Source organism: Clytia hemisphaerica, unplaced genomic scaffold, assembly GCF_902728285.1.
Source record: "Clytia hemisphaerica strain Z4C2 unplaced genomic scaffold, Clytia hemisphaerica genome assembly, whole genome shotgun sequence".
Taxonomy (NCBI): domain Eukaryota; kingdom Metazoa; phylum Cnidaria; class Hydrozoa; order Leptothecata; family Clytiidae; genus Clytia; species Clytia hemisphaerica.
The window spans coordinates 1,445,942-1,468,591 of record NW_027103994.1 but is presented as its reverse complement, the minus strand read 5'-3'; the positions used below and the strand labels follow the sequence as shown (position 1 = coordinate 1,468,591).

General features: G+C 35.3%; 1 protein-coding gene and 2 long non-coding RNA genes across 3 annotated transcripts; 1 reads left to right on the top strand and 2 right to left on the bottom strand.

The window, feature by feature from the left end:
• Positions 1-1,404: 1,404 nt before the first annotated feature.
• LOC136811315 (uncharacterized) lies at positions 1,405-16,421 on the bottom strand. The gene is made up of 3 exons (XR_010847223.1): positions 16,210-16,421; positions 15,897-15,984; positions 1,405-2,085 (listed from the first exon to the last, which is right to left on the bottom strand). It is a non-coding gene; the product is annotated as an uncharacterized lncRNA (long non-coding RNA).
• On the top strand, positions 6,626-10,951 carry LOC136811314 (uncharacterized). Its single transcript, XM_067067930.1, has 3 exons — positions 6,626-6,936; positions 7,592-7,806; positions 9,978-10,951. Exons 1-3 carry the CDS (start codon positions 6,749-6,751, stop codon positions 10,133-10,135), a joined length of 561 nt encoding a protein of 186 aa, XP_066924031.1. The 5' UTR covers positions 6,626-6,748; the 3' UTR covers positions 10,136-10,951.
• On the bottom strand, positions 8,121-9,346 carry LOC136811313 (uncharacterized). Its single transcript, XR_010847222.1, has 2 exons — positions 9,007-9,346; positions 8,121-8,785 (listed from the first exon to the last, which is right to left on the bottom strand). It is a non-coding gene; the product is annotated as an uncharacterized lncRNA (long non-coding RNA).
• Positions 16,422-22,650: the final 6,229 nt, after the last annotated feature.

The window sequence follows — 22,650 nt, the reverse complement described above, 5'->3', positions numbered from 1 at the left end:
GGGAGAAGCACGACCAAGCATAACCATCAGGGTCTGGAATATTGGGATTGTTCTCCAAAGATCGTTTGATGATTGCAGTGACGTACGAAACGCGTTTGCAGTGTTGAAGAAGTGCGTCTCGTGTAGGTGGTAATTTTTTAGGCTCGTTGCTGCCATTTTTGGCGGAAAAGAATTTTGTGTATCTCGCCTCGTTGACGCTTGTACATCCTTTTTCACCATACAACATGCAGACAAACTCCTCGAAAGTACTTCGCATTAAAATCAAAGCTCTTACCGATTCGTTTGAATGCTTTCCGGAATTTCTTTGAATCTTTGATCAGTTTCATGGCTTTGACCTTCCCAATACCTTGGAAAGCGCTGGTATAGTCATTGCCAGTGAAAGCATGAAGTGCTGGCAACACTTTACAACAACCTTCTCCAAGATGCTTGGCAATGGCCGTGATATAAAGGGTTCGGAGATTCTCACCCGAACCAGTCTTGACGTACAACTTTGTTCCATTGAAATGGGCTTGGAAATAGATGGCATAAATCGATATGTTACTTTCTCGGCTAGATGTTGACGAGCAGCATGTTTTCCACACAGAAACACTTTAGTGTCGGCTTCTTCTTGATCCGTCGATAGGTTGAGTTCTTCTTCACAGAGTACCTGAACAAGAGAGACAAGAAAAATCATTAGGGTAGCTATAATCTACTAAATTTTAATTCTTTGAGAACTGCGTGTCTTAAACATTGTACTAAATTGCTATAAGAAAAGTAAGTATGTCACAAACCTGGCCGTTAGATGACGTCAGCTTGAAGAATTTTGATCCCAAGTTGAAATAAATGGATGGTCCGACCTTCAATGATCTTTGAGTGATGATTATTCCAATCTTTCAAAATAAAATCACACAGCTCCAACTTGTTGGATGAATCTGCCAAAAACTTGCTCCATTGTTTTGGACACAAACGAGGTTTTCCTACTTCCATTTTGATTGTACCGATGTTCTGTCTTCTCTGTCTTTTGAAAGACCTAACCGAACCTTCCTTATACTGGTCGGTCACAAAATATACATTAGAGCTGACTGCTATCCTCTCGATAATTGATTTGAATACATCTCCAAACGTTTCAACTTTCTTCGGGTCAACTTGTTGGAGAAGGACCATTCATCAAAGATATAAGGGATGTCGTTCGGAAGGGTATACGTCACTGGACCAGAACATTCAGATTCGATCTCAGCTTAAAGGTAAAGCAAAAAAGAAATTGATTACACATTCTTTAAAACAGATGAAAATAGGGGAGGAGACAAAACAAGGAAATAATCACTCCTGAATTAAAATTATATTTCTTGTTTGACATTGACATAAAACAGTCAGAAAACTCAAAACAAAAATATCAAGGATATCGTTCTACTTACTTACATCAGCTTGGACTTCGTTGTTTTGACCATTGTACTATCAGGAAGATCAAGAGCCCATGGAATTGGACTGAGGGAATACTGGAGGACCTGAAGTAGAGATATTCCTGACTCACATTTAGCAATGACGAGAAGTCGACCAAACATCGACCTTTCAGCAGCAAGTGTCGCGTTGTCTTTGTTTTCATGTAGGAAAACGTTTTGAGATTCAGTTTGGTCATCGGATCGTAGAACAATTTCTGTGACGTTTCGATGCGATCACGAATGAAACTTTTCATCGCAGTCTCACCCTTTCCAACAGCCTTGATCAAATCATTTTCAACCAAAGGAGATGCTTTGTGCCCAGAAGATACATTGACGAGGGCGTCCCGCTTCTGAAAAGGGGAACCCAGCAATTCAAAACCTCGTAGCCTTTTTCAACGGTACAGTTATTGAACGTGTGGCGAGATTTGCCTAGATCTTTAGGATTGTTGGTTTCTTCGTTTTACCAAAAGAATCTTCAATGTCGTTGATACATTTCGAAGCAATGTGGCTAGTCAATACCCAACGTTGAATCATTCCAGGGGAAGTGCTATATCCTTTGATACCACCATGACACTTCTGATCCCTGTTGATTGTTTGTTCGATTGCTTGATCAGATGGAACCTTGTTGAATTTTCCGCAAGTTCTTTGGACAGCAAAATTCCCGTTTCTAAAAAAGAGCGTAACTTCGGTTTAAGATTTCCGCAAAAGATTTTTTGAACAGCAATTAAGGGATGAATCAAAAAGTATGTGATGACAAGACAAATATGAAGACCGAAAAACTGAAATAATGATTAAAGTCTATTCACGATAAGTGTGCACTGTTTTTTCTTTTACCTATAACTTTTGAAGGAATTAGTCAATCTTAATAAATTTAGTGTCAGTGGAAAGATATTAGTGAGTGGAACAATTTGAAATAAAAAAATCTTCTAAAATATTCTGAAAATGAAGATGAAAATGAAGAAGAAAAAAATGAAGGTCTTGTAGAAAAGTGCTATAACTGTCATTTTCACTGACGTGAAACCTTGATTATAGAACGTCATCACTGTGAAAAAATTTCTCAAAAAAAATCATTCAGTCAAAAGATATCAAACAAAGTTACAAGCTAATTGATGTTTAAAAACGCTGTTTTCTGCTGTTTTTTGGGGTCAATCACTTATTAACTTTGTATCATAACTTTGTATTGAATAAATATTTTAGTGAAAATTTCTTCACAGTGATGACCTCCAAAGATCAAAGAATCCCTCAAGTGAAAATGAAAGTTATAGCACTTTTCTACAAGATCTTCATTTTTTTCTTCTTCATTTTCATCTTCATTTTTAGAATTCTTTTGAAGATTTCCTTATTTCAAATTGTTCCACTCACAAATATCTCTCCAACGATACCAAATTTATAAAGATTGAAGAATTCCTTCAAAAGTTATAGGTAAAAGAAAAAAGATTTTGCACACTTATCGTGAATAGACTTTAATACGCCTTCCCCGATATCGATTGCGCGATAACAAATTCACGGAAATTCAACATGAAAGTGAGGCTGGGTAGGGTATTTTTTGTAAACAAACCTTCGCTACAGCGAAATTAGCTTTAAAAATGATATTTTCAGTGGAAAAACTGCTTTCATTTACATTTTTCAAACTGCTTCCAAAAAATGAAGTTTATTTACAGTTCCTATTGTTATAAGGTTTCTTTCTTCATTGTGGAAAAATAAATAGAATCTGTTTTGAACATGAAAACAAGTGAGAAAGTGTGTACTACAGACACTATGCTTTTTCAACACAGCAGTAGTTTGTGTGGGTTAAGTGAGATTAATTTGGTGTGTTTTGAAGTTTTTGAGGAAGAAATAAAACACAAAGGTAGCAAAAACTTAATTTTTATTATTCTTTAAAAACTTCTTCACTGATTTTATGGACTCAAAAAGTGACTTTTTAATATTTTTTACCTTCCTCTAGGATGTTTTGAAGTAATTCTTTACCAGTGACCCCCAAGATACGTAGGTAACATTATTAACCAATGACCCCCAAGATACGTAGGTAACATTATTTACCAATGACCCCCAAGATACGTAGGTAACATTATTTACCAATGACCCCCAAGATACTTAGGTAATATTCTTTACCAGTGACCCCCAAGATACGTAGGTAACATTATTTACCAATGACCCCCAAGATACGTAGGTAACATTATTTACCAATGACCCCCGAGATACGTAGGTAACATTATTTACCAATGACCCCCAAGATACTTAGGTAATATTCTTTACCAGTGACCCCCAAGATACGTAGGTAACATTATTTAGCAATGACCCCCAAGATACTTAGGTAATATTCTTTACCAGTGACCCTCAAGATACCTAGGTAACATTATTTACCAGTGACCGCCCAAGATACTTAGGTAACATTCTTTACCAGTGACCCTCAGGACATTTGGGTAAGATTGTTAACCAGTGAGCCCCAAGATACTTAGGTAACATTCTTTACCAGTGAGCCCCAAGATACTTAGGTAAGATTCTTTACCAGTGACCTTAAGGACACTTAGGTAAGATTCTTTACCAGGGAGCCCCTAAATACCTAGGTAACATTCTTTACAAGTGACCCTCAGGACACTTAGCTAAGATTCTTTAGAAGTGACCGTCAGGACACTTGGGTAAGATTCTTTACCAGTGACTCCCAAGATACTTAGGTAAAATTCTTTACCAGTGACCCCCAAGATACCTAGGTAACATTCTTTACCAGTGACCCCCAAGCTACCTGGGTAATATTCTTTACTAGTGACCCTCGGGACACTTAGGTAAGATTTTTTACCAGTGACCCCCGAGATACATAGGTAACATTCTTTACCAGTGATCCCCAAGATACCTAGGTAACATTCTTTACCAGTGACCCTCAGGACACTTAGGTAAGATTGTTTACGAGTGACCCCCAAGATACCTAGGTAACATTCTTTACCAGTGACCCCCAAGATACTTAGGTAAGATTCTTTACCAATGACCTTAAGGACACTTAGGTAAGATTCTTTACCAGGGAGCCCCAAAATACCTAGGTGACATTCTTTACCGGTGACCCAAAAGATACTTAGGTAAGATTCTTTACCCAGTGACCTCCAAGATACTTAGGTAACATTCTTTGCCAGTAGAGGGAATCACCTAGGTAAGAATCTTTACAAGTGAAGGGAGATAACCCCTAGGTAACATTCTTTACCAGTGAAGTCTGGTCTGTAATTTGAATAAAACCACTCTTAGGTAACATTTTTTACCAGCTTTTAAGGTCATTGCCTACAGGGTGTCTCCGTTTGAAGCCTTGTTGCTCTTGCTATTGAAAACCATTTTCTAAAACCTATTAATCTGACCTCAATATATTTTGATTTTGATTTCTTTGACAACTTAGCTACTAGATAGATGCACAATATTATTTGCTTTAAATCCTTCCCACATCCTGGGTACGAGTTTTCTAATTCTCACTAATTATGATCCAGACTCAACCAGCCGTTTGGAATGTTTCATTTGTTTCGTTTAAGCACATCTTCGGCATGATTCACTGCAAGATTTTTTCTTGTACTGAATTACACGATTTTTTATAAAAATAATTTTATAAGAACACGAGGCTGAAAGTTGGCCAAAAGCTAAGAACAAATTAAGAACAACCTGAGCCACAGCTTTCAGATATTACTAAGAAAGTAATTCTGATTCGAATTTAAAGGGGTAAAATAACTTTATTCTCATTAAAGAGAGATTCGAATTATAAAAGTCGGTCGCTAATTCGAATTATCAGCTTAAGCTAGCTGAAAATTGAATTACGACTGAATTACGGAGATAAAAATGATGATCGAGATAAAACAGGGGGGGTCGGTAGTAAAATCTCAGACATAATGACGTTTACTACGGTGGTGGTGTGACGAAAAATCGAAAAAAGATTTTACTACCCAGGGTAGTTAAATACTAAAATGGGTGGTATCTGTGTTAAATGTTGAAAAAAATTTACTACCTGGGTAGTTAAAACTGGTAAAATTAGCTAATTTTTTGGATGACTTTTCTGAAAGAATCTGAAAATTTTTATAATTTGAAAAAATTTTCCGTTGGAAAGTTGTTTGCTGCAAACAAAAAAAAATTCGAAATTTTTTGTTAAAATAAAAAAGACTTTAATTATAAGGGCAAAATATTAATTTTCGCACTAAGGGAAAAATGTGTCGCAGAAATAATCATTTTTTAGCTTTTTTTGTAAAATCAGTCCGAAAAGCACCCAAAAAATAGGTGGTCTCCATGACAAATTGTGCCAAAAACTTTTACTACCAGGGTAGTAAAATACCTTTTCCAAGAGTCTGGGTGGTGGTAGGTAAAAATTCGTAAACATCCTTTTACTACTCATATATGTCTGAGATTTTACTACCGACCCCCCCCCCCTGGATAAAAATGATGATCGAGATAAAAACTTAAGAAAAAACGCTCATTCACGAACTCAAAAACAAAACTTTGAAAGGAAATTTCAAATCTTTCATGGCATCCGAATGAGTTTAAGCCTCTTTTACACATTGAAAATTCAAATTAACGAAGAAAATTCGAAAGCATCCAGCGAGGACTGTTTCCCAGGCATAGTCTTCCTGAAAAATTCGATCTGTTGGCCAAAAGTTTCAAAAATCTTATTCCAAGAAAGGAGATCTGTTTAGCTGAGTTCGAAAGAATCTATCGTGTAGTATAGAAGCGGCGGATAAAGTTCAAAAGGAACATCTTTTTCTGAAAGATCCCATTATCGCATAACTTTGATTCACTAAATTCATAAATCTAAATACTATTTTTCACCTGACACCAAAATTCAAAATACCACAAAGATTTCGCAATTCAAAAGATGCACTTTAAATAGACTCAACGCAAGGACCAACACAAATGATTAGTACTCCAGACGCAGAAGTCGTGACACTCATACTTCCAAAAGCGATTTATGTTTAAACATTGAAGTGCGTTTTCCCCAAAATTCTTTCCTCCTCTCTGTCAAAAGTGTATAAAATTAGATACTGGCATGGCAAAGTTCGAGTGTGGTTATTTCGGTTCTGACATTTTAGTCAAGACAGAAAAAGGGGAGATGTACGTTGATTTACGTAGAAAAGACGTTCAAAAGACACTTTTACCACGCTGTTGAGATGACGTTGCCAATTGTCAAAACAAATAATTCTCTAAGGGGGGCTCTAAGACCAGACACGACACAAAATTGTATAAAAAGAACAGCGAGAGATTGAATGAAAGCAAATTCCGAAAAGAGGCACCGTGTTAGAAAAATTGAAGCAAGAAAACGTTTCTAAGAGTTGATTGGTTGTCAGTGCATTGGACTTTGACAAGAAAAGATAATGAAACACTATCTGAACTTCACAGTGCTGTTATTAGCCTTGGCATCGATCTCTGCAGTACCGTTGATTCTACCAGGGGTCGTTGATCCGCAGACATCGAGTTTATTCAACAAGTTGGTGACAAAGAATAATTTTGATACTTTCACCAAAAAAAAACCGATAATGGTGATTATGTTCTTCAAGTCCTGGTAAGCCCATAAACCACAGTTTAGATTTACCAGTATGGACAAGCAGAGTGTTGGTAACAATTTTTTCGTGCCTGATTTTCACTTACAGCTAAACTTTTCAAGAATTATGACCTTTTTAAATGCTCAAGTTTTGTGCTTGGTTTTGTTGTATCAAGAGGGTCATTGGCGACAATGCACAGCATGTAAAATTCTCAAAAAATAAAAATCTTTTTTTTGAAAATTGTAAAGTTTGCAATAAAGTTTTTTGAGAAAAATCTTTTGAGAGATGCCACCCACTGAATCCTAAAAGAAATCCACCGTACATGGTATTATCGTGTCAGATAGCTTACAAAATTCAAACACTTATTTCGATGGTCGCTTTTACTTTTCGATGGTCGGTTTTGCTTGTCGAAGGCCACTCTTACTTTGTCGATGGTCAAATTCTATAAGTCAATGGTCGAAAAAAGAATCATTGATTGATCGAAAAAAAGCATTGAGAAAGCCAAGGGCTGAACAAATTTGAATAAGGTGATAAAAAAGTCAATTGGTCAATCTGTCCTACGACATGACCGCACGACTATCTGACTCCATACCATTCCCTCATCTACAGAATCCACAATGGGGCAAAATCAAGTACAAAATTCGATCCTTGATTCTATTCGTTTATTGGTTGCAGGTGTCCTTATGTAAAAAGATTCCTTCCCGAATGGAAGAAAGCAACAGAGACGTTAGAGAAACAAGGAAAATACATCTTAGCCCGATCGGATTGTGATGGCACAGGCAAAACATTATGTGATCATCGTGATATCCAAGTCAAGCAAGTTCCAACTGTTTTGTTATTCAAAAACGGAAAACGAGTTTCCGACGTGTATTGCGGAACAAAAGATGCGGGTAAGATATTTTACAGCAAAAGTTCGGGGTTTCTGACTAGGTAGAACGTCCAAGGATATCAGCAACAAATATCTTTCTACTGGCAAACATAAAGTTCTATGTTTAGCATTGACTGTCACATTAACTCTCACATAAACTAGCCATAGCTTTCACTAACTGCCACCCGCTAGTACAAATGCTTGTAAAAACTAATTAATGCTAATTAAGGCTTTTTAATGCTTTAAAGCAAAAGTTTGGAAATTATTTGGAATAGTTAGAACAATCCGTTGGTTAGAATGATTCTTCTCTACAGAATTTTTTGAGATATCAATGAATAAGCTAACATAAATGAAACATATTTTTTTTCTAAAAATGTGAATTACTTTTTACAAAGAATAAAATGCAAATCTTAAAACATTCATTAGGAAAAGTGTCCAGGTAGAATCAATTACAGATACTAAACCAGTCAAAAGACATGCAACTATATTTATTTCAACCAATTTGAAATATAAATGAAACATAGTAGAACTAAACAGCATAAGAAATGCTATGAGTCAGAAACATAACGAGCAGGAACCAAAAATTGACAGGTAACAACGTACTTAGGAGTTTTTCCAACGGTTTAACAAAGGATATCGTGATCCAAAATTGTTTACATTAAATGGATTTACCAGTATTCTAGAAGCTGTAACGGCGTCGTGTAAAGGGTGGAAGATGATAGGACGTAAAGTGGTAATAGTATCAGTAACAAGGCAATATTGATGAGCAGGAAGCAGGTATAAACAGGAAATAGCGTACATTCAGGACTTTTTCCAACGGCATGATAAGGGATCTCATGGCCAAAATTGTCTACATTAAAAAGATATGCCAGTTATCTTGCAGTTGTAACACAGCAATATCGTGTAGAAGGATGGAAAATCATGACGTAACGTGGTAATAGTAGCAGTAACGAGGTAATATTGCGTTGTCAAGGTAAACGAATCCACATTCATAAAATAAGCTTAAATGGAAAATAAGAAACATGAAATTTATTAGATTCAATATAATGAGTGTACTGAAATTTCCTCAAAATAGTATATACACAAAAAGTTCTTTCAATTTCCGATAATAATTTCCCAAATAGTGCCGGTAAGTGTCAACAAGAACAAACGCTTAACATAAAACTGCATAATAGATCTATTATAAAAGCAAGCACACTTAATGAAAAAAAAATGTACTTACTGTCAAAGTACTATAATACAGGATCTTTATGTATTCTTGTTGGGAGTAGAGTCTGCTGAATGACGATTGTTGAATTATTTAGTTACAGCGAATTCAATTTCCAACAATAATCACTTTTGTCCATATTCATTCATTGTATTGTTCTACTACTATTATCTATTATCATTTTAATCATTGTTCATTATTGTTCTGTGGTAAAAATTAAACATCAATCCGTTCACATTATTGTAATCACTAAGAACTTGGAAGTAATAAATGTAAATTCAAATCAATAAAATAAAATTTGTACAAAATCATAAAGTATCTCACAGTCACAAATAATGAGTCTTGACTGCAGACTATAGAGACTACTTGTTTTTTAATTCTTCCAGAAATTTCCACGCACCTATATCTTCTTCCTTTCCTGAATGTTAACCAATCGGACAAATTTTATATATAAGCGGATAGGAAGAAATGAAAACCCGCCCTAAAAAGGAGTGTAAAATTCCCGCGGCGCTTGACGTAAAAAATAAAAGCCGTCCTAGAAAAAAACAAACAATACCGACCATTCACGGAAAAGACTAACTACGGATAGGCTTGCGCGACAACAACAACAAAACAAAAATCCGAGATTCCAGTCCAACAATCCTTGCGCCTGAAGCTATGAGTGCCTCCTCACTCGCTGACGCTCGTTGCGGGGGCAATAAGAATTCTTGATATGCGTAAATTTGATTACGTAAAGATTTTAACCATATATGGTAAAAAGATCACGTCATGGGGGCCCAAATCAATTTTTTTGCCAAATATAGTTAAAAATTACGTCATCACGGGGGTCAAATCATTACGTAATTCAACTTACGCATATCAAGAATCATAAAAAAAAATTGTCAAGTGCATTTGATCCTTTATCACATGTGTATTCCTTACAGAGGGAAAAGACTTAGATATTTGCCTGGGTTTATTTTTCCTGATTTTTCTGATATATCTTTCAGTTTTCAGTGCAGCTTCCGTTCTGAAATCTGTTGACGAAGCTAAACGAACAGACGACATCACAGGCGTTTGTACTGCAATCAAACTTCCTGCCCCTACCACTACTACCGTGCAACCAAAACCAAACCAAGGGCAAAATCATCTGTCTGTCACAATTTAAACGAAAGTCTAATATTTATATCTATTATGAAAGAACCTTCCTTTATAGTAACCATATTTTTATCACTGGTGTTATTTTTACTATTAACTCGGAGAAAAATTTTTTTTATGCACTGAAATTTTGTCACTAATGATAAAATCTTATAGCAACATGTATTCTTAGACCCAGAGAATCAGATTTTAAGACTTCATGGTGCAACACGTCATAAAACCCAGCTAAAACCTTGTAAAATCACGGGGGTGAATTTTGGCCAAATTTAATGGGTTACAATGCGGCATACAGCGACGCTAGTGACCAAACTGCTCTACCCTGTGGAAATCCGACCCAAAAACTTGCTTTACTCTTCGGAAATCCGACCCAAAAACGTGTCCAACCCTTCGGAAATCTGACCCCGAAAACTTGGTCCAGCCCTTGGAAATCCGACCCCAGGGACATTGACATTCCTTCGGACATCCGATGTCCTCAACCAGGGGGTACGGACTATTTCTGGAAAAGCCCAATCTAAAAATTGGTATATCTTTTGACACAGTTATCCAAATTAATTCAAATTTTGATAGATTCTAAATATAGAACACTTTATAAAATTGATGACGTCATCAAATAATGACCACATAAATTTTCAAAAGTTCAAAGTTCATCTTCAGAATGGATATTAATCTTATTAATATCTTACAAGTCGGCGATTATATTGTAGATATTCTCTTTGGCTTTCAGAAAATCAAAACAGAATTGAAAAATCTTTATTTGTTCAACTATAAAGGGCGTTTTTGCCACCTGAGACCTGGGACCCTAACGCACATTAACGTTAATATAACGTTAGAGGAACGTTAAAAAAACGTTGTGTTCCAGCTGGATTGTATCAATGTCCAACCTTTATTTGGTAAGCGTTAGTCGAAATCAGTAATCTATAAATAAGGATGTAAAGGCTCTTAATCTGTCATTATCTCACTTAATATGATTGTATTGCAAATATTTTTTGGTGAAATTTTTGAATTTTATTGATTTATGAGAAGAATTATAAAAGAGAGGAATTGTTTTTAGAGAATCGGTGCCTATATGAAAATCCTCGGACATTAGAATTCTTGAGACTCGAAATAATTTTTTTGTTTTTTTCTCTCCAAATTATCACTATTTTGTTAAGTCATAACTTTATTTTTGATACATATTTACTTTTCATATAGTAAAACCTATGTACATTGTTTTTGCATCTAACTAAGATAAAAGAGTATTCTTAAAAAAAAACCCGTGTGTTTGAAAATAATATAAAATCTTTCCATTTTGGTCAGCCCGCTGAGCTTTCAAATCAGCTTTTTCCATGCGCTGGGGCGGCAGCGGCGTCAGTTTCAAAAAATAGTTCTCAGATTCGGATTAATTTGGGAAACCAAGTTATCGGGAAAACTAAAAATGCTTTTTTCTTGAGAAAACCAAAAAGAAAAGAAATAGAAAACATGACTTATAAGATACTTACCGCATAATAAGAAAAGAGCAAATAAAAAAAATAATTAAACATTTTTTTTTGTTTATTCAATGAATTGAAAGAAGGTATTGTTTTTTAAATAAATAGAGAAACTAAAGTGAGTTTTCTCCCCCCCTAGAAATAAAAAAATGACCAAAAAGGTCAATGTCTTCCCAATAGAATGTGAAGGTGTCTGTAGTTTTTGTGACTTTTTTCTGGCTTCACGTTTTTTTCATAAGAACGTCGAAAATTTTTGAAGCCTTCCGATGTTCTAAACTCTTTGAGTTTTAAGCCTAAAAATGTTCTTAAAATGTTCTTATTTTTACCCAGTTTGTGAGTATTTTTGTGAAATTTTCCCTAAGAAATTGGGTGTTTTCGAGTCCACGAAGCCTTAAAATGTTCTTAATATTTCGGCCGTCGAATCCTTATGTTCTTATATACTTTGTTCTTATAAAAAAACGTGTACCTTTGACCTTTTAAGGCCTCCTTTAAGCTGTTTAAGCCTTTTTAAGACCAAAATTTTCGCCTGTGGCGCCAAAAGTAGAAAAATAACTTTCTGCGGCATGAAATTTCATGTGTACTGCACTTTTTGCGACCTTATTCTTGCTAACTTTAACCTTTTCCAAGGCCTCTTTTAAGCTATTTGAGCTTGATCATAGCAAACATTTACACCTGCGGTGCTTAAGTTACAAGAAATATTTTACCCGAAAATTTCCCCTAAAAAAGGTCAAAATATTTCTAATCTCGCCCCCCGAACCGAAAACTCGCGGCTACGTTTTTGTAACGGGAAATATTTCCCCAACGTGAAGGTGGAATAACTTTCCGAGAAGGCTATACTTTCCAAATCGGGAAGTTCACATGTTTCCCGATCGGGAAAGTGGCCACTGTGCACTCCGGAAATGCCTGTGGAAAGTTTAAAACTTGTCCATCTCGTAAATGAGAGAAAATAAATAATCTTCACCAGGTAGTTAAGAAATCCACTGGGTAAACGCATCTTAGTCCTGCTTTCCCCATTCCCAATTAAAAGGTTCCCTATTTGGGGAGTTTTTCTCGATCGGGAAACAAAAATCTGCTTTGTATACAAAAATTCTATTTCCCGTTCGGGGACGATGAAAGGCTCTTGATCAAAATGGGAAACAGAAAAGTGATGAAATTTTCATGAATGTCTTTAAACTTTTAAAACGCTAGGCTTCTCATCGCATTTCTCTCTCTCAAATCGCTCTATGATGGGCTGACCTTCTAGCGCAGCTGCTTTATTTTGTTTTTGGATCTATGCAAAAATATAAACATGTTTTAAGTCGAGAGCCTATCGTTCTTTATAAAACAACAAAAATAAAATAAACAACTAGCAAAATAACTATAAAGAAAGGGAAACCATGGCCGGGGTTCTGGGTGTCATTTTAATGTTATGACTGATCGAACTCTAATAACGACTTCCAATTGGTCGGACGCAAGAATCTTCAAGATTTTGGCCGAACAGAAAGTCCTCCCATCTATTAAGTGCACCAAGGCGTTAATCAGCTTAGGTAACCATGAAGAATAATTAGTAAAAAAGATTCTCCAAGAAAGACTTACGAGTCAAAAATCGAGATCAATATTCTTTACCTAAAATTTAACATTTTGCCTTTAAATATAACCTTTATTCGAATGATTTTGTTTTAATATGAGTGTCAATCTAGAGCTCTTCACTTCAAAATCCCCGCTCGGGCTAAACCAAAGTTGACCCTTATGCCCCTAATATTAAAATGCTTCTTACGGCACTGTAAAGGCATCACCCCCTCCCCCCGACAAGTATTAATAAACACAAAGGCCCACTAAAAAGCAATGAGCTTCTTTGTCATAGTATGGTACAAATATATACATTATAGAACTTAAAAAGGTGTTCTTGTTATGTACAAGATCATAAGAAGAAGAAAGCGACAATGACAGAATGCAAAAATCCATAATTTAGAAGTGGGAATTTTTAAAAGTTCACTTCCAAGAAATATATGTAAAATGTAGAATATCGTAGTAAACTTGATACCCATGACGTAGTCTTTTATACTTGCAAACACCCGAAAACCCCGGGAGTTTGCTACCAGTTTTTTCGTTTGAAGCTGATGACAAACACCCGATCTTTTTCGTGTGTTTCCGTACGAAAGATTACGTCATGAATGTCAAGAATCATTGAAGCCAAAACAGAAATCGTAAATATGTAACTGACACTTAGAATCATTGAAATGTCAATCAATACAATCCAGAATCGATCAAATATATGAAAATTGATTTAAGACCACCGGATGACAGAAACTATATGAATTATTGAACTAATATTTGATCACCCCGAAAGTTTACTCTCAGGTGCCTAATAAGCGGGGAGAGGAAAAGTTGTTTAAATATTATAATAAACGGATTAACTGCCGGGTGATTGGGGGATTGTTGTACTTCTGAAAATCCAAAAATAGGATATATAGGCTAAAATTACGGCTCACAAGGAATTTCCCACTCGACGCATGAAAATGTTTTCGAAATTTAAAACGGAGGAGGAGGATCCAAGAGGTAAGGTCCAGGGGGTTAAAAAATAACAAACGACGCGTTTAATAGGCAACTGGAAGTACGATTTTAACCAAAAAGATGTGTTCTGATGTAAGAAAAGATAAAAAGAAGTTTCCTTGGAGCATTTATGACCAATATTAAACGCGTACATCAAAAGTATGATTGCCCACAAGATGACAGAATAGTATGATAACCAAGAAATATCAATCAATTGCCAATATAATCTACGATTTTAACCACAAAACGTTTCCTGATTGAAGTACTTATGTTATGGGTATGAATGGGATAACAAAAAAACGTTTCACCACTGGCCAACAACAAAGGATTTTGTGTCAATTGAGAAATACATCCAAAGGTTTTCAATAGATGAAAGGTAAACCATATATGTATCTGTGACACATTGCATTGATGATAAATTTACGAGAAGAAAATAAAAATGGAAAACGAGCGCACCTGGACGTAAATTTGGTCTATGATATCCAAGACCATCAGGATTCGATATTAAACTTTTTGGGAAAATGACACGCGATCGTATAGTTATACCATTGATCTAACACGTACTTTACGCGTGATTTCTTCAAACTTGCGGTAATTCGCATCGTACGCTTTGTTCTGAGTAAAAAAGAATCATCGAACAAATATTTCATTGACTGAGAAACCGGAGAAACAAGATGGAAAACAAGAAAGAGAGAAGGTCTCTTTAGTATTTTTTAGGGGGCGCCAAAAAGGTCTTCAGACCATTAATTTCGGCGCCCCTTTCCCTTTTTTACCTCGCAAATAGCTGTTTTTAGCCCCAAAAAGAGCAGACTAGAGTCTACTCGCTGAACTTTGCTTTCTAAAGATTTTTTATGACGCTGAGTTCAGTGGAGTAGACTTGCAGCTATTGACGAAACCGCCATTTTGACCAAAATTTCCAAATAACAAAAAAACTACTTAGAGTTGAAAAATCAGATTTAGAAAGATAAACCAACATAAAACTAAAGATTTACAATACCTTACATTGAAAGAAAACCATCACCCCATTAAATTGTTTAGCTTCCAAAACATCTGAATACCTCTAGACCACCTTGGGCCACACGGCTGGGCAGATTAAAATTTAGAATAGCGCCTAATACTACTGGCTACTTATCAACGTCTTCCTGTTAAAGGTAAAAGTAAAAGGGTTTGATGGGTAACTGTGTCCGAAAGAATGTGAATTTTTTCGATCTCAGCTAATTTTTATCAATTATTCTAATAAAGGTTATGGCGAGAAATAGGAAAACGTGAATCTTAGCGATTTTTTAAAACATTTACAGCGAAAAAAGTTAAAAAATTCTCAACTGTTTCTTGTTGTTTTTTGCCTCTACTTTTTTAAATATTCATTCAATCAAAAGATATCAACAAAGTTAAGTTTGATATCTTTTGATTGGATGAATTTTTTAAAAAAATTTCGTTACAGTGATGATGATCTAACATTCAAGAATCACTTCTGTGAAAATGGTAATTATACTACAATTCTACAAGAAGTTAATTTTTTTCTTCTTCATTTCCATTTTTTTCTTCATTTTCTTTATTAAGTAGATAATATTCAACTTTTAAGTATCTTTCCAACAAGCATAAAATAGCATCTTCGATCAAAAGTTACAGCTTTTTTTGTCTCCAATACAAATAGTAGTAGGGTCGGTCGGGTGATGGCGTATCAACATTTTTTTAAGTTCAGCATTAGTAGAGTTTATTAGTGTAGACATGATATATTTTGATGAGAGAACATGATTCTTTGAATAGTCTTACCTCGTCTAGATACGGGTTTGATGTTGCTCTGGCTGTAAAGTCGTGGTTTCGTATTCTGCCCATCCCTTCGTTCGTTAAGATAAGAGAGCTATAAAAGAAATGAATGGAATAAAATTGAACAAAGTAACACATGAAAATGTGATCAGGCCAAAAAGAGTATTGGTCCTCACTTAAAACTATTTCTGGGATGTGCGCATCATAAAGCATTTTAAGCGAGTACGTATCATGACTGTATTCTTCACTTTCCTTGGAAAATACAAAGACTGTATCTTCATTTTCCTTGGAAAATACCAGGACTATATTGCTCATTTACAATTTTGAGCAGTTACGTTTCTCCGTGTTACATTGAGTTCGTATTGGCAAACATTTTCGACAGCCTCTTTGGTGTTCATCACTCCCCACAAACCGTCGCTTGCCAGTATGATGAACTTGTTTTTATTGGACGTATCTTCAAGGTCAATATGATCGACATCAGGATCCGGTGAAACGACAAATTTATCCAGGGAATCGTCATAGCTCCATAGATCACCTATTGAAAAAAAAAATGATCAAGCTCATAATATGAATACAAGAAAATTGCACTAGCAATGCGAAAGTCAAGAGTTCGAATCTCATTCCATCTCTCAGTTTAGCGGTTCGCTACTAAATTGAGGTCGTTGCGCTATTCCAGTGGTGTTGGCAAAAAAACTTTCATTGAATTCTAATTGAGAAATCGATTTAGTTTACGTCTAATAAACAACGAGCTACGAAAAATTGCTAGTGCAAATCTCACTAACCAATACCTTGGTCATAATGCAAATAAATTTAAGATAAATGGAACGTTTTTTTAGTAAAAAGTAATGCAGGTGGCACAGTTATAATTTTTATGTTCGTGCATAGAAAAGGGGTATAGTTACGATATTGTGATGATAGTGGTACTAGAAGGTATAAACAGAATTTGGGAAAAGGGAGATAGGAATCTCGTATTTTTATCTTTTTTTCACGAGGCTTTCCAACACCTATTGTTCTTTATTTTTCCTTTGAAATTATTGTGAAGTTAATAAAGAATAAAAATTTATTTTGCTAAGCATGAGGCTCACAAAAAGTTAGCTTTTAAAAAGCTTATATAAGAAAAAACGTGTAACTGTTAAAATAAATTCGGTTCTAATCTCATTTTTACAAATCTGTGGTATAAAAACTGAAAAAAACTAAGGCATTTTGGTGACAAAAGCTGCAACAAAGGTTAATGCAGATCTTTTTAGTGTCAACACGAACAGTACACTTCAGTCGAATTGAGTTTTGGGTATTAAATTTCATACAATTTTCTGGATTTTCAAAACTAAGTCGTACATTTCTTTTTTTTCGGATTTGTTTTCTGAAAGCTCATACCCTTAACCATGCAAAATGACCATTGTAGACAGGCAGCTGACGACATCCAAAATCTGGATGACTTTGGGACAAATGCAGAGCTGGTTTTTCTTATTCCTATATGTCTACTGATCCGAAAAAATTTACTCGGCGTCCGAAAAAATATTTACCGGACACGTCCGGTAATATATTCTTCACTGATGACGTCACAAGCAAAACCGAAATTTATTACGCACGAGCGAGCGCAGCGAGCCAGTGCGAATCTTTTGGCAAAAGCGCGGGAAAAAAGCTGATATGCGGAGTGATAAAATCGATTTTTACCCTTTTTCAGCCTCGTTTCCATTCAGACTTTCGTCGTCGTGTGCAACTGTCTTAAGTCCCAATATGGAGAATTATCGCCTGTACCCGACTGTCTGTTGGAAGCATTACGTAATGGATTTTTTCCAAATCTCTTTTTAAATCGAGCTCCGGCGTGAAAAACAGTAGGATGTTTTTCATACGACGATGAAGACGTCATTTCTTCGAGAAACGTTGCGGGAAAATATAAGTATCCTTCTCGATCGGGAAACGTCGCTCGGTTCGGAAGCGTATTGTTGATCGGACCATACTGCCTTTTAACAGTCAAAACAAAGATGGCGGCAAAAATAAACAACTGGTTGCTACCGCTCTTTCGCTATTTTTCTTTGGTTTTTATGCTTTAATGAGTTGAATTGGATCATTATTTTTGTGTGATTGTTACAAGTAATGGTTGACGATGAAGTTTTCTTATCATTCCTTCCTGAATTTGATGTTTCCTTTGGTTTGGCATGAGAGATTGATGCAATCTCTTCTTGAAAAACAGGATATTTTATCAACTTTCACAACAAACTAACTTCAATTTTGCCCGTATATTTACACAAATTCTAACAAGGCAGTTGACTGAATATTTGTGGATAAATCTGACCATGCTATATGTGAAAAATTAAATACTTGCGACATCAAAAAAGTTTGAACTCACTTTTTTATGACTGTTATGATATGGTCAGATGGTAGATGCGGCACCTAAGGAAATGGTTGTGGTTGGATATGAACTGGTTAGCTTTAATGTAAAAATTTAAACCCAGAGCAAAATTTACTGATTGATGATTGATGTTTTAAAAATGCAACATGGATAACTTTTGGTTGTGAATTTGGACATTTTCTTGCACGTGCGTTCAAAATAGGGTAGGGCGTCAACAGCCATTTTTGGGGCAAAGTCAAAGAATTAAAGATGTAGTGTTTTTTTAGGGTTGGTCTAAAAAGCAGGGTAGCCAATTGGGGTAGCCAATTGGGCTAGGTTGTGGGGTACCTAAATATTTTACAGACCAGAATAGAAATACCGAAAATGAATGCATAGAACCACATTTTACTGACCAGGGAGCATGAATCTGATTGATACTCAGATTGATCATGTATGATTCCAAAGATAAACAAAGATATAAATTACCACGTGTTAATGCACGAGGAGTAAGAAATAGAGCTTCATTATAATAGAGCTATTTCAAAAGACCTTTTGTACTTATTATAAGCTGCCATATTTAAAAATTTTGAAAGGAATCAATTGTTTGAAACATCTAAACATGATTTAAATTAAGTAATAGATTCAATAACAAAAGATTGTTAAGATATGACAAGATTAGAGATCATATGGCCCAAAGGCGATTCCAAAGCTATTATCATCGAAATACAGTTTCACGGAAATAACAATTAAAAACATAAATAAAATCTATATAAATCTATAAATCTGTTTTGTATATATTTTTTATTCGGGTCTGTAAATTTTCAAACGAAGCCAAGAAGGAAGACAAAATGGCGCCAGGTCTCTTGAGAAGAAACAAAGTTCAGTACCTTTGGAAAAAAGGCTATTGTGGCTGAAGTTCGAAAGGAATCTTAAATCTTATTACATTGAATCATTAACAAGATGTTGTAATAGTTATTTCCACATTAAACAGGTTTCAGATTTCAAAAGTTTAGGCAAAAAGAGGTACCCCATAACCTAGCCCAATTGGCTACCCCATTGGCTACCCTGCTTTTTAGACCAACCCGTTTTTTTATTAAAATCTAACCTATTGTGAGGCATTCTGCACAATTTTTAAGGTGAGAAGTCCAAAATTGGCCGAACCCCCCTGGGGTACTGATTCGCACTACAGGCAAAAATTGGAAAAAATGGCATTTTCTGGCCTTTTCAGGCCTGTAAATTTGTCAAAACTATTTAAAATCTTATTTTTTTTTAAATAGTTTTGACAAATATACAGGCCTGAAAAGTCCAGAAAATGCCATTTTTTCCAATTTTTGCCTGTAGTGCGAATCAGTACCCCCAGGGCGGTTCGGCCAATTTTGGACTTCTGACCTTAAAAATTGCGCAGAATGCCTCACAATAGGTTAAATTTTCATAAAAAAACACTACATCTTGAATTTTCTGACTTTGACATTTGACGCCCCACCCTATTTAAAACGTGGAAATAATCTTTGCTGTGAATTTGGACATTTTCTTCTACGTGCGTTTTAAACGTGGAAAACTTTTGGTTATGAATTTGGACATTTTCTTCCACCTGCGTTTAAAACGTGGAAAACTTTTGGTTGTGAGTTTGGACATTTTCTTGCACATGCATTTTTTTAAACGTGGAAACTTTTGCTGTGAATTTGGACATTTTCTTCCACGTGCATTTTAAACGTGGAAATTTTTGCTGTGAATTTGGACATTTTCTTTCACATGCTTTTAAAACGTGGAAATTTTTGCTGTGAACTTGGACATTTTCTTCCCCGTGCGTTTAAAATGTGAAAAATGTTTGTCGTTAACTTGACATTTTCTTCCACATGCATTTAAAAAATGTAGAAAAGTTTTGCTGTCAGGCAAAAATAAAAATAAATGTAGTGTTTCCGGAATGCGAGTGAGGGAAAAAAGCTTTGATGCGGCCGGCCAGAAAAAAAAAATTTATTTAATTTTTTTGATGACTTAAGTAATATACAGTATAAGATCATTGAAATAGAACTTTAACAATAACTTTTATGTACAAACAGTATGAAGTAAGCCCTAAATATACTAATGTATCAACTACTAACTAACAAACAATAATTCTTGATCTACAAGTGAGAATATCTAACCAAACTACTTTTATAGCTAAAATGCTCCATCTTGATTTCTTTCGGCCCTGCCCCTCGGACCCTTAGCAGAATAAAGAGGAGAAGAAACAAGGGAAATTGTGTGAATTTTAATTCACTTTTGGAACTAATTTGACCAAATTTCTATCTTTCTGGGGGCAAAAAGTTGAAATTTTCCTATTTTTCCAATTCTTAGTGGGACTGAAGTTTGGTTTTCCGATTTTTCAAACTGCCATGTTTCAAAAAAGGCACCCTTAAGGCCGGCACATACCCATACCCTTCTCTTGGCTAAGTACCCCCTCCCACGGGCTGCGTTTTTTCGACGAATTGCGTGTCATGTCTATTATTTCACTCCGCTTATCTTGAAATCAAAGTTTTCCTAAACATCGAGAACGGCTAGTTCGAAACGCAGGTTCAGGTTTCAGGTTACAGGTTAAAACGGAATAATTGCCAGACCAGATATATCATTTCGACTTGAAGACTGCAGACCAGATTAAAAAAAATTATATTTTTATTTTTCTCTTTTCTGTGTATGTTTAAAGTTTTTTTTTCTAAAGGCCGTGATACACTTGTCAAAATTTTTTATAAGAATACGACGTTTGAACGGAGATAATCGTGCATCTTTTTTATAAAAATATAGAACGTTCAGCTTTAAATAGGAAGACTTGAAAGTATTCTATTCTAAAATATAAAGTATAAAAAATAGCTCAGAGGAAACAGACATTTTTTTACCTTTTGCACACACCAACACACTAAAGCACAACAAGACGAGCTGATCGAATTCGAAAAAAAAACATTCCAAATTCGAAAAAAAAACATTCGAAATTCGAATCTTTGTCTGGTTTCTCCGCGCCCCTTGATAATTGAAATAAACAAAACAAAGAGTTTCCACTTTTCATAGAAACCGGGCTTTATAAAGCCCCGTGCACATCTGCAAAAGTTATGTTATTAGATTATGTAATCTTTTCTCGCTATTTATTTTGAATAAACGAGAAAACAAAACGCATCGTCTGTAAAATGAATATTAAGTCAGTAAATTGAACGCGTTTCAAAATAAAAACAGACATTTTACTTTGTATGATAATTCAATGACTACTAACAATTATTGAATAATTTATATATTGTCGAAAATCCACTCTACACGTTGGGATATTTTATTTTTGAAATTTCCATCAAAAGATTTAACCTGTAACCTGAAACCTGAACCTGTAACCTGAAACCTGAAACCTGAACCTGCGTTTCGAACTAGCCGCATCAAGAACTACGGCAAACATATAATGCGAGCGAAGCGAGAAAAAAATTAACTGCAGAGCCGTCCCGTCCCGGACGTCGCTGGTCGCCGATATTGTGTAATTTGGGAATGACGCCCTTTTTGTTTTCTGATCATTTTTGCCACAAATATTTTTTTCAAAATATGGTTAAAAGATACGTCACCCGGGAGGGATAGAGTCAAAGTTTGAAGAGAATTCTTCCCTTTAATTTTGGTTTTATCGTGTTTAAGCCACCTCCCCAACATCTCAAAGGACTTTAAATGCGTTCAGCAAACAGCTAAACCGGCGTGCGACGCCGGGTACCGGCTAGTGTATGTATATTTCTGGAACCTTGATTGGAAGGTTCTTAAAAAAACGAATTAAAAAATGCTATTTTCTCATTCTCAGCCTCAGCATGTTTCTTAGATGTTTCTTAGTTTTTAGGCATTCTGAGCCTAATGTTTCTTAAAAGTGTGTTTCTTAAAAAAAAAAAAAAACGTGTAAGGAAGTTTAGCAATCCTACGGTATGTAGTGTAAAAAACCTTTCGCTTGCGAACACGAGATTTTCGTATCGTGCGTTACCCCTTTTACAATTGATATGAGGGGTGATAAAATCAATTTTTACCCTTTTTCAGCCTCGTTTCCATTCAGACTTTCGTCGTCGTGTGCAACTGTCTTAAGTCCCAATATTTTTTTTTTTTTTTTTGGCATTTAATAATTATTTTAATCAAAATGATATTCTACATGAGTCAAATATATTAACAAACATACTTTTGTATAAATTTTTGATTAAAAAAAGAGAACAATGAAACACCTGAAAAGACCAAAATGATGAAAAACTGAAAAGAAACCCTCGAAAAACTAGAGCCTATGTAATCGTCTAACACACAACACTCAAATATGCAAGTTTGGAGTCCTTCAGTGCCGCTTGTTCTGGGGTAAACGAACGACTCGATCGTTCACCTCTCAGGCAAGCAACCACTGATCGGATCAAAACGAAGGAAATTTTGCGTCGTATGCCATTCACAACCTCACTT

What these genes read in the sequence shown, in the direction of transcription:
- LOC136811314 (XM_067067930.1), top strand. Translation starts at nt 6,749, where the DNA reads ATGAAACACTATCTGAACTTCACAGTGCTGTTATTAGCCTTGGCATCG. An exon ending in ATTATGTTCTTCAAGTCCTG is followed by an intron (nt 6,937 to 7,591) that starts GTAAGCCCATAA and finishes TATTGGTTGCAG; the next exon opens with GTGTCCTTATGTAAAAAGAT. An exon ending in TTGCGGAACAAAAGATGCGG is followed by an intron (nt 7,807 to 9,977) that starts GTAAGATATTTT and finishes TATATCTTTCAG; the next exon opens with TTTTCAGTGCAGCTTCCGTT.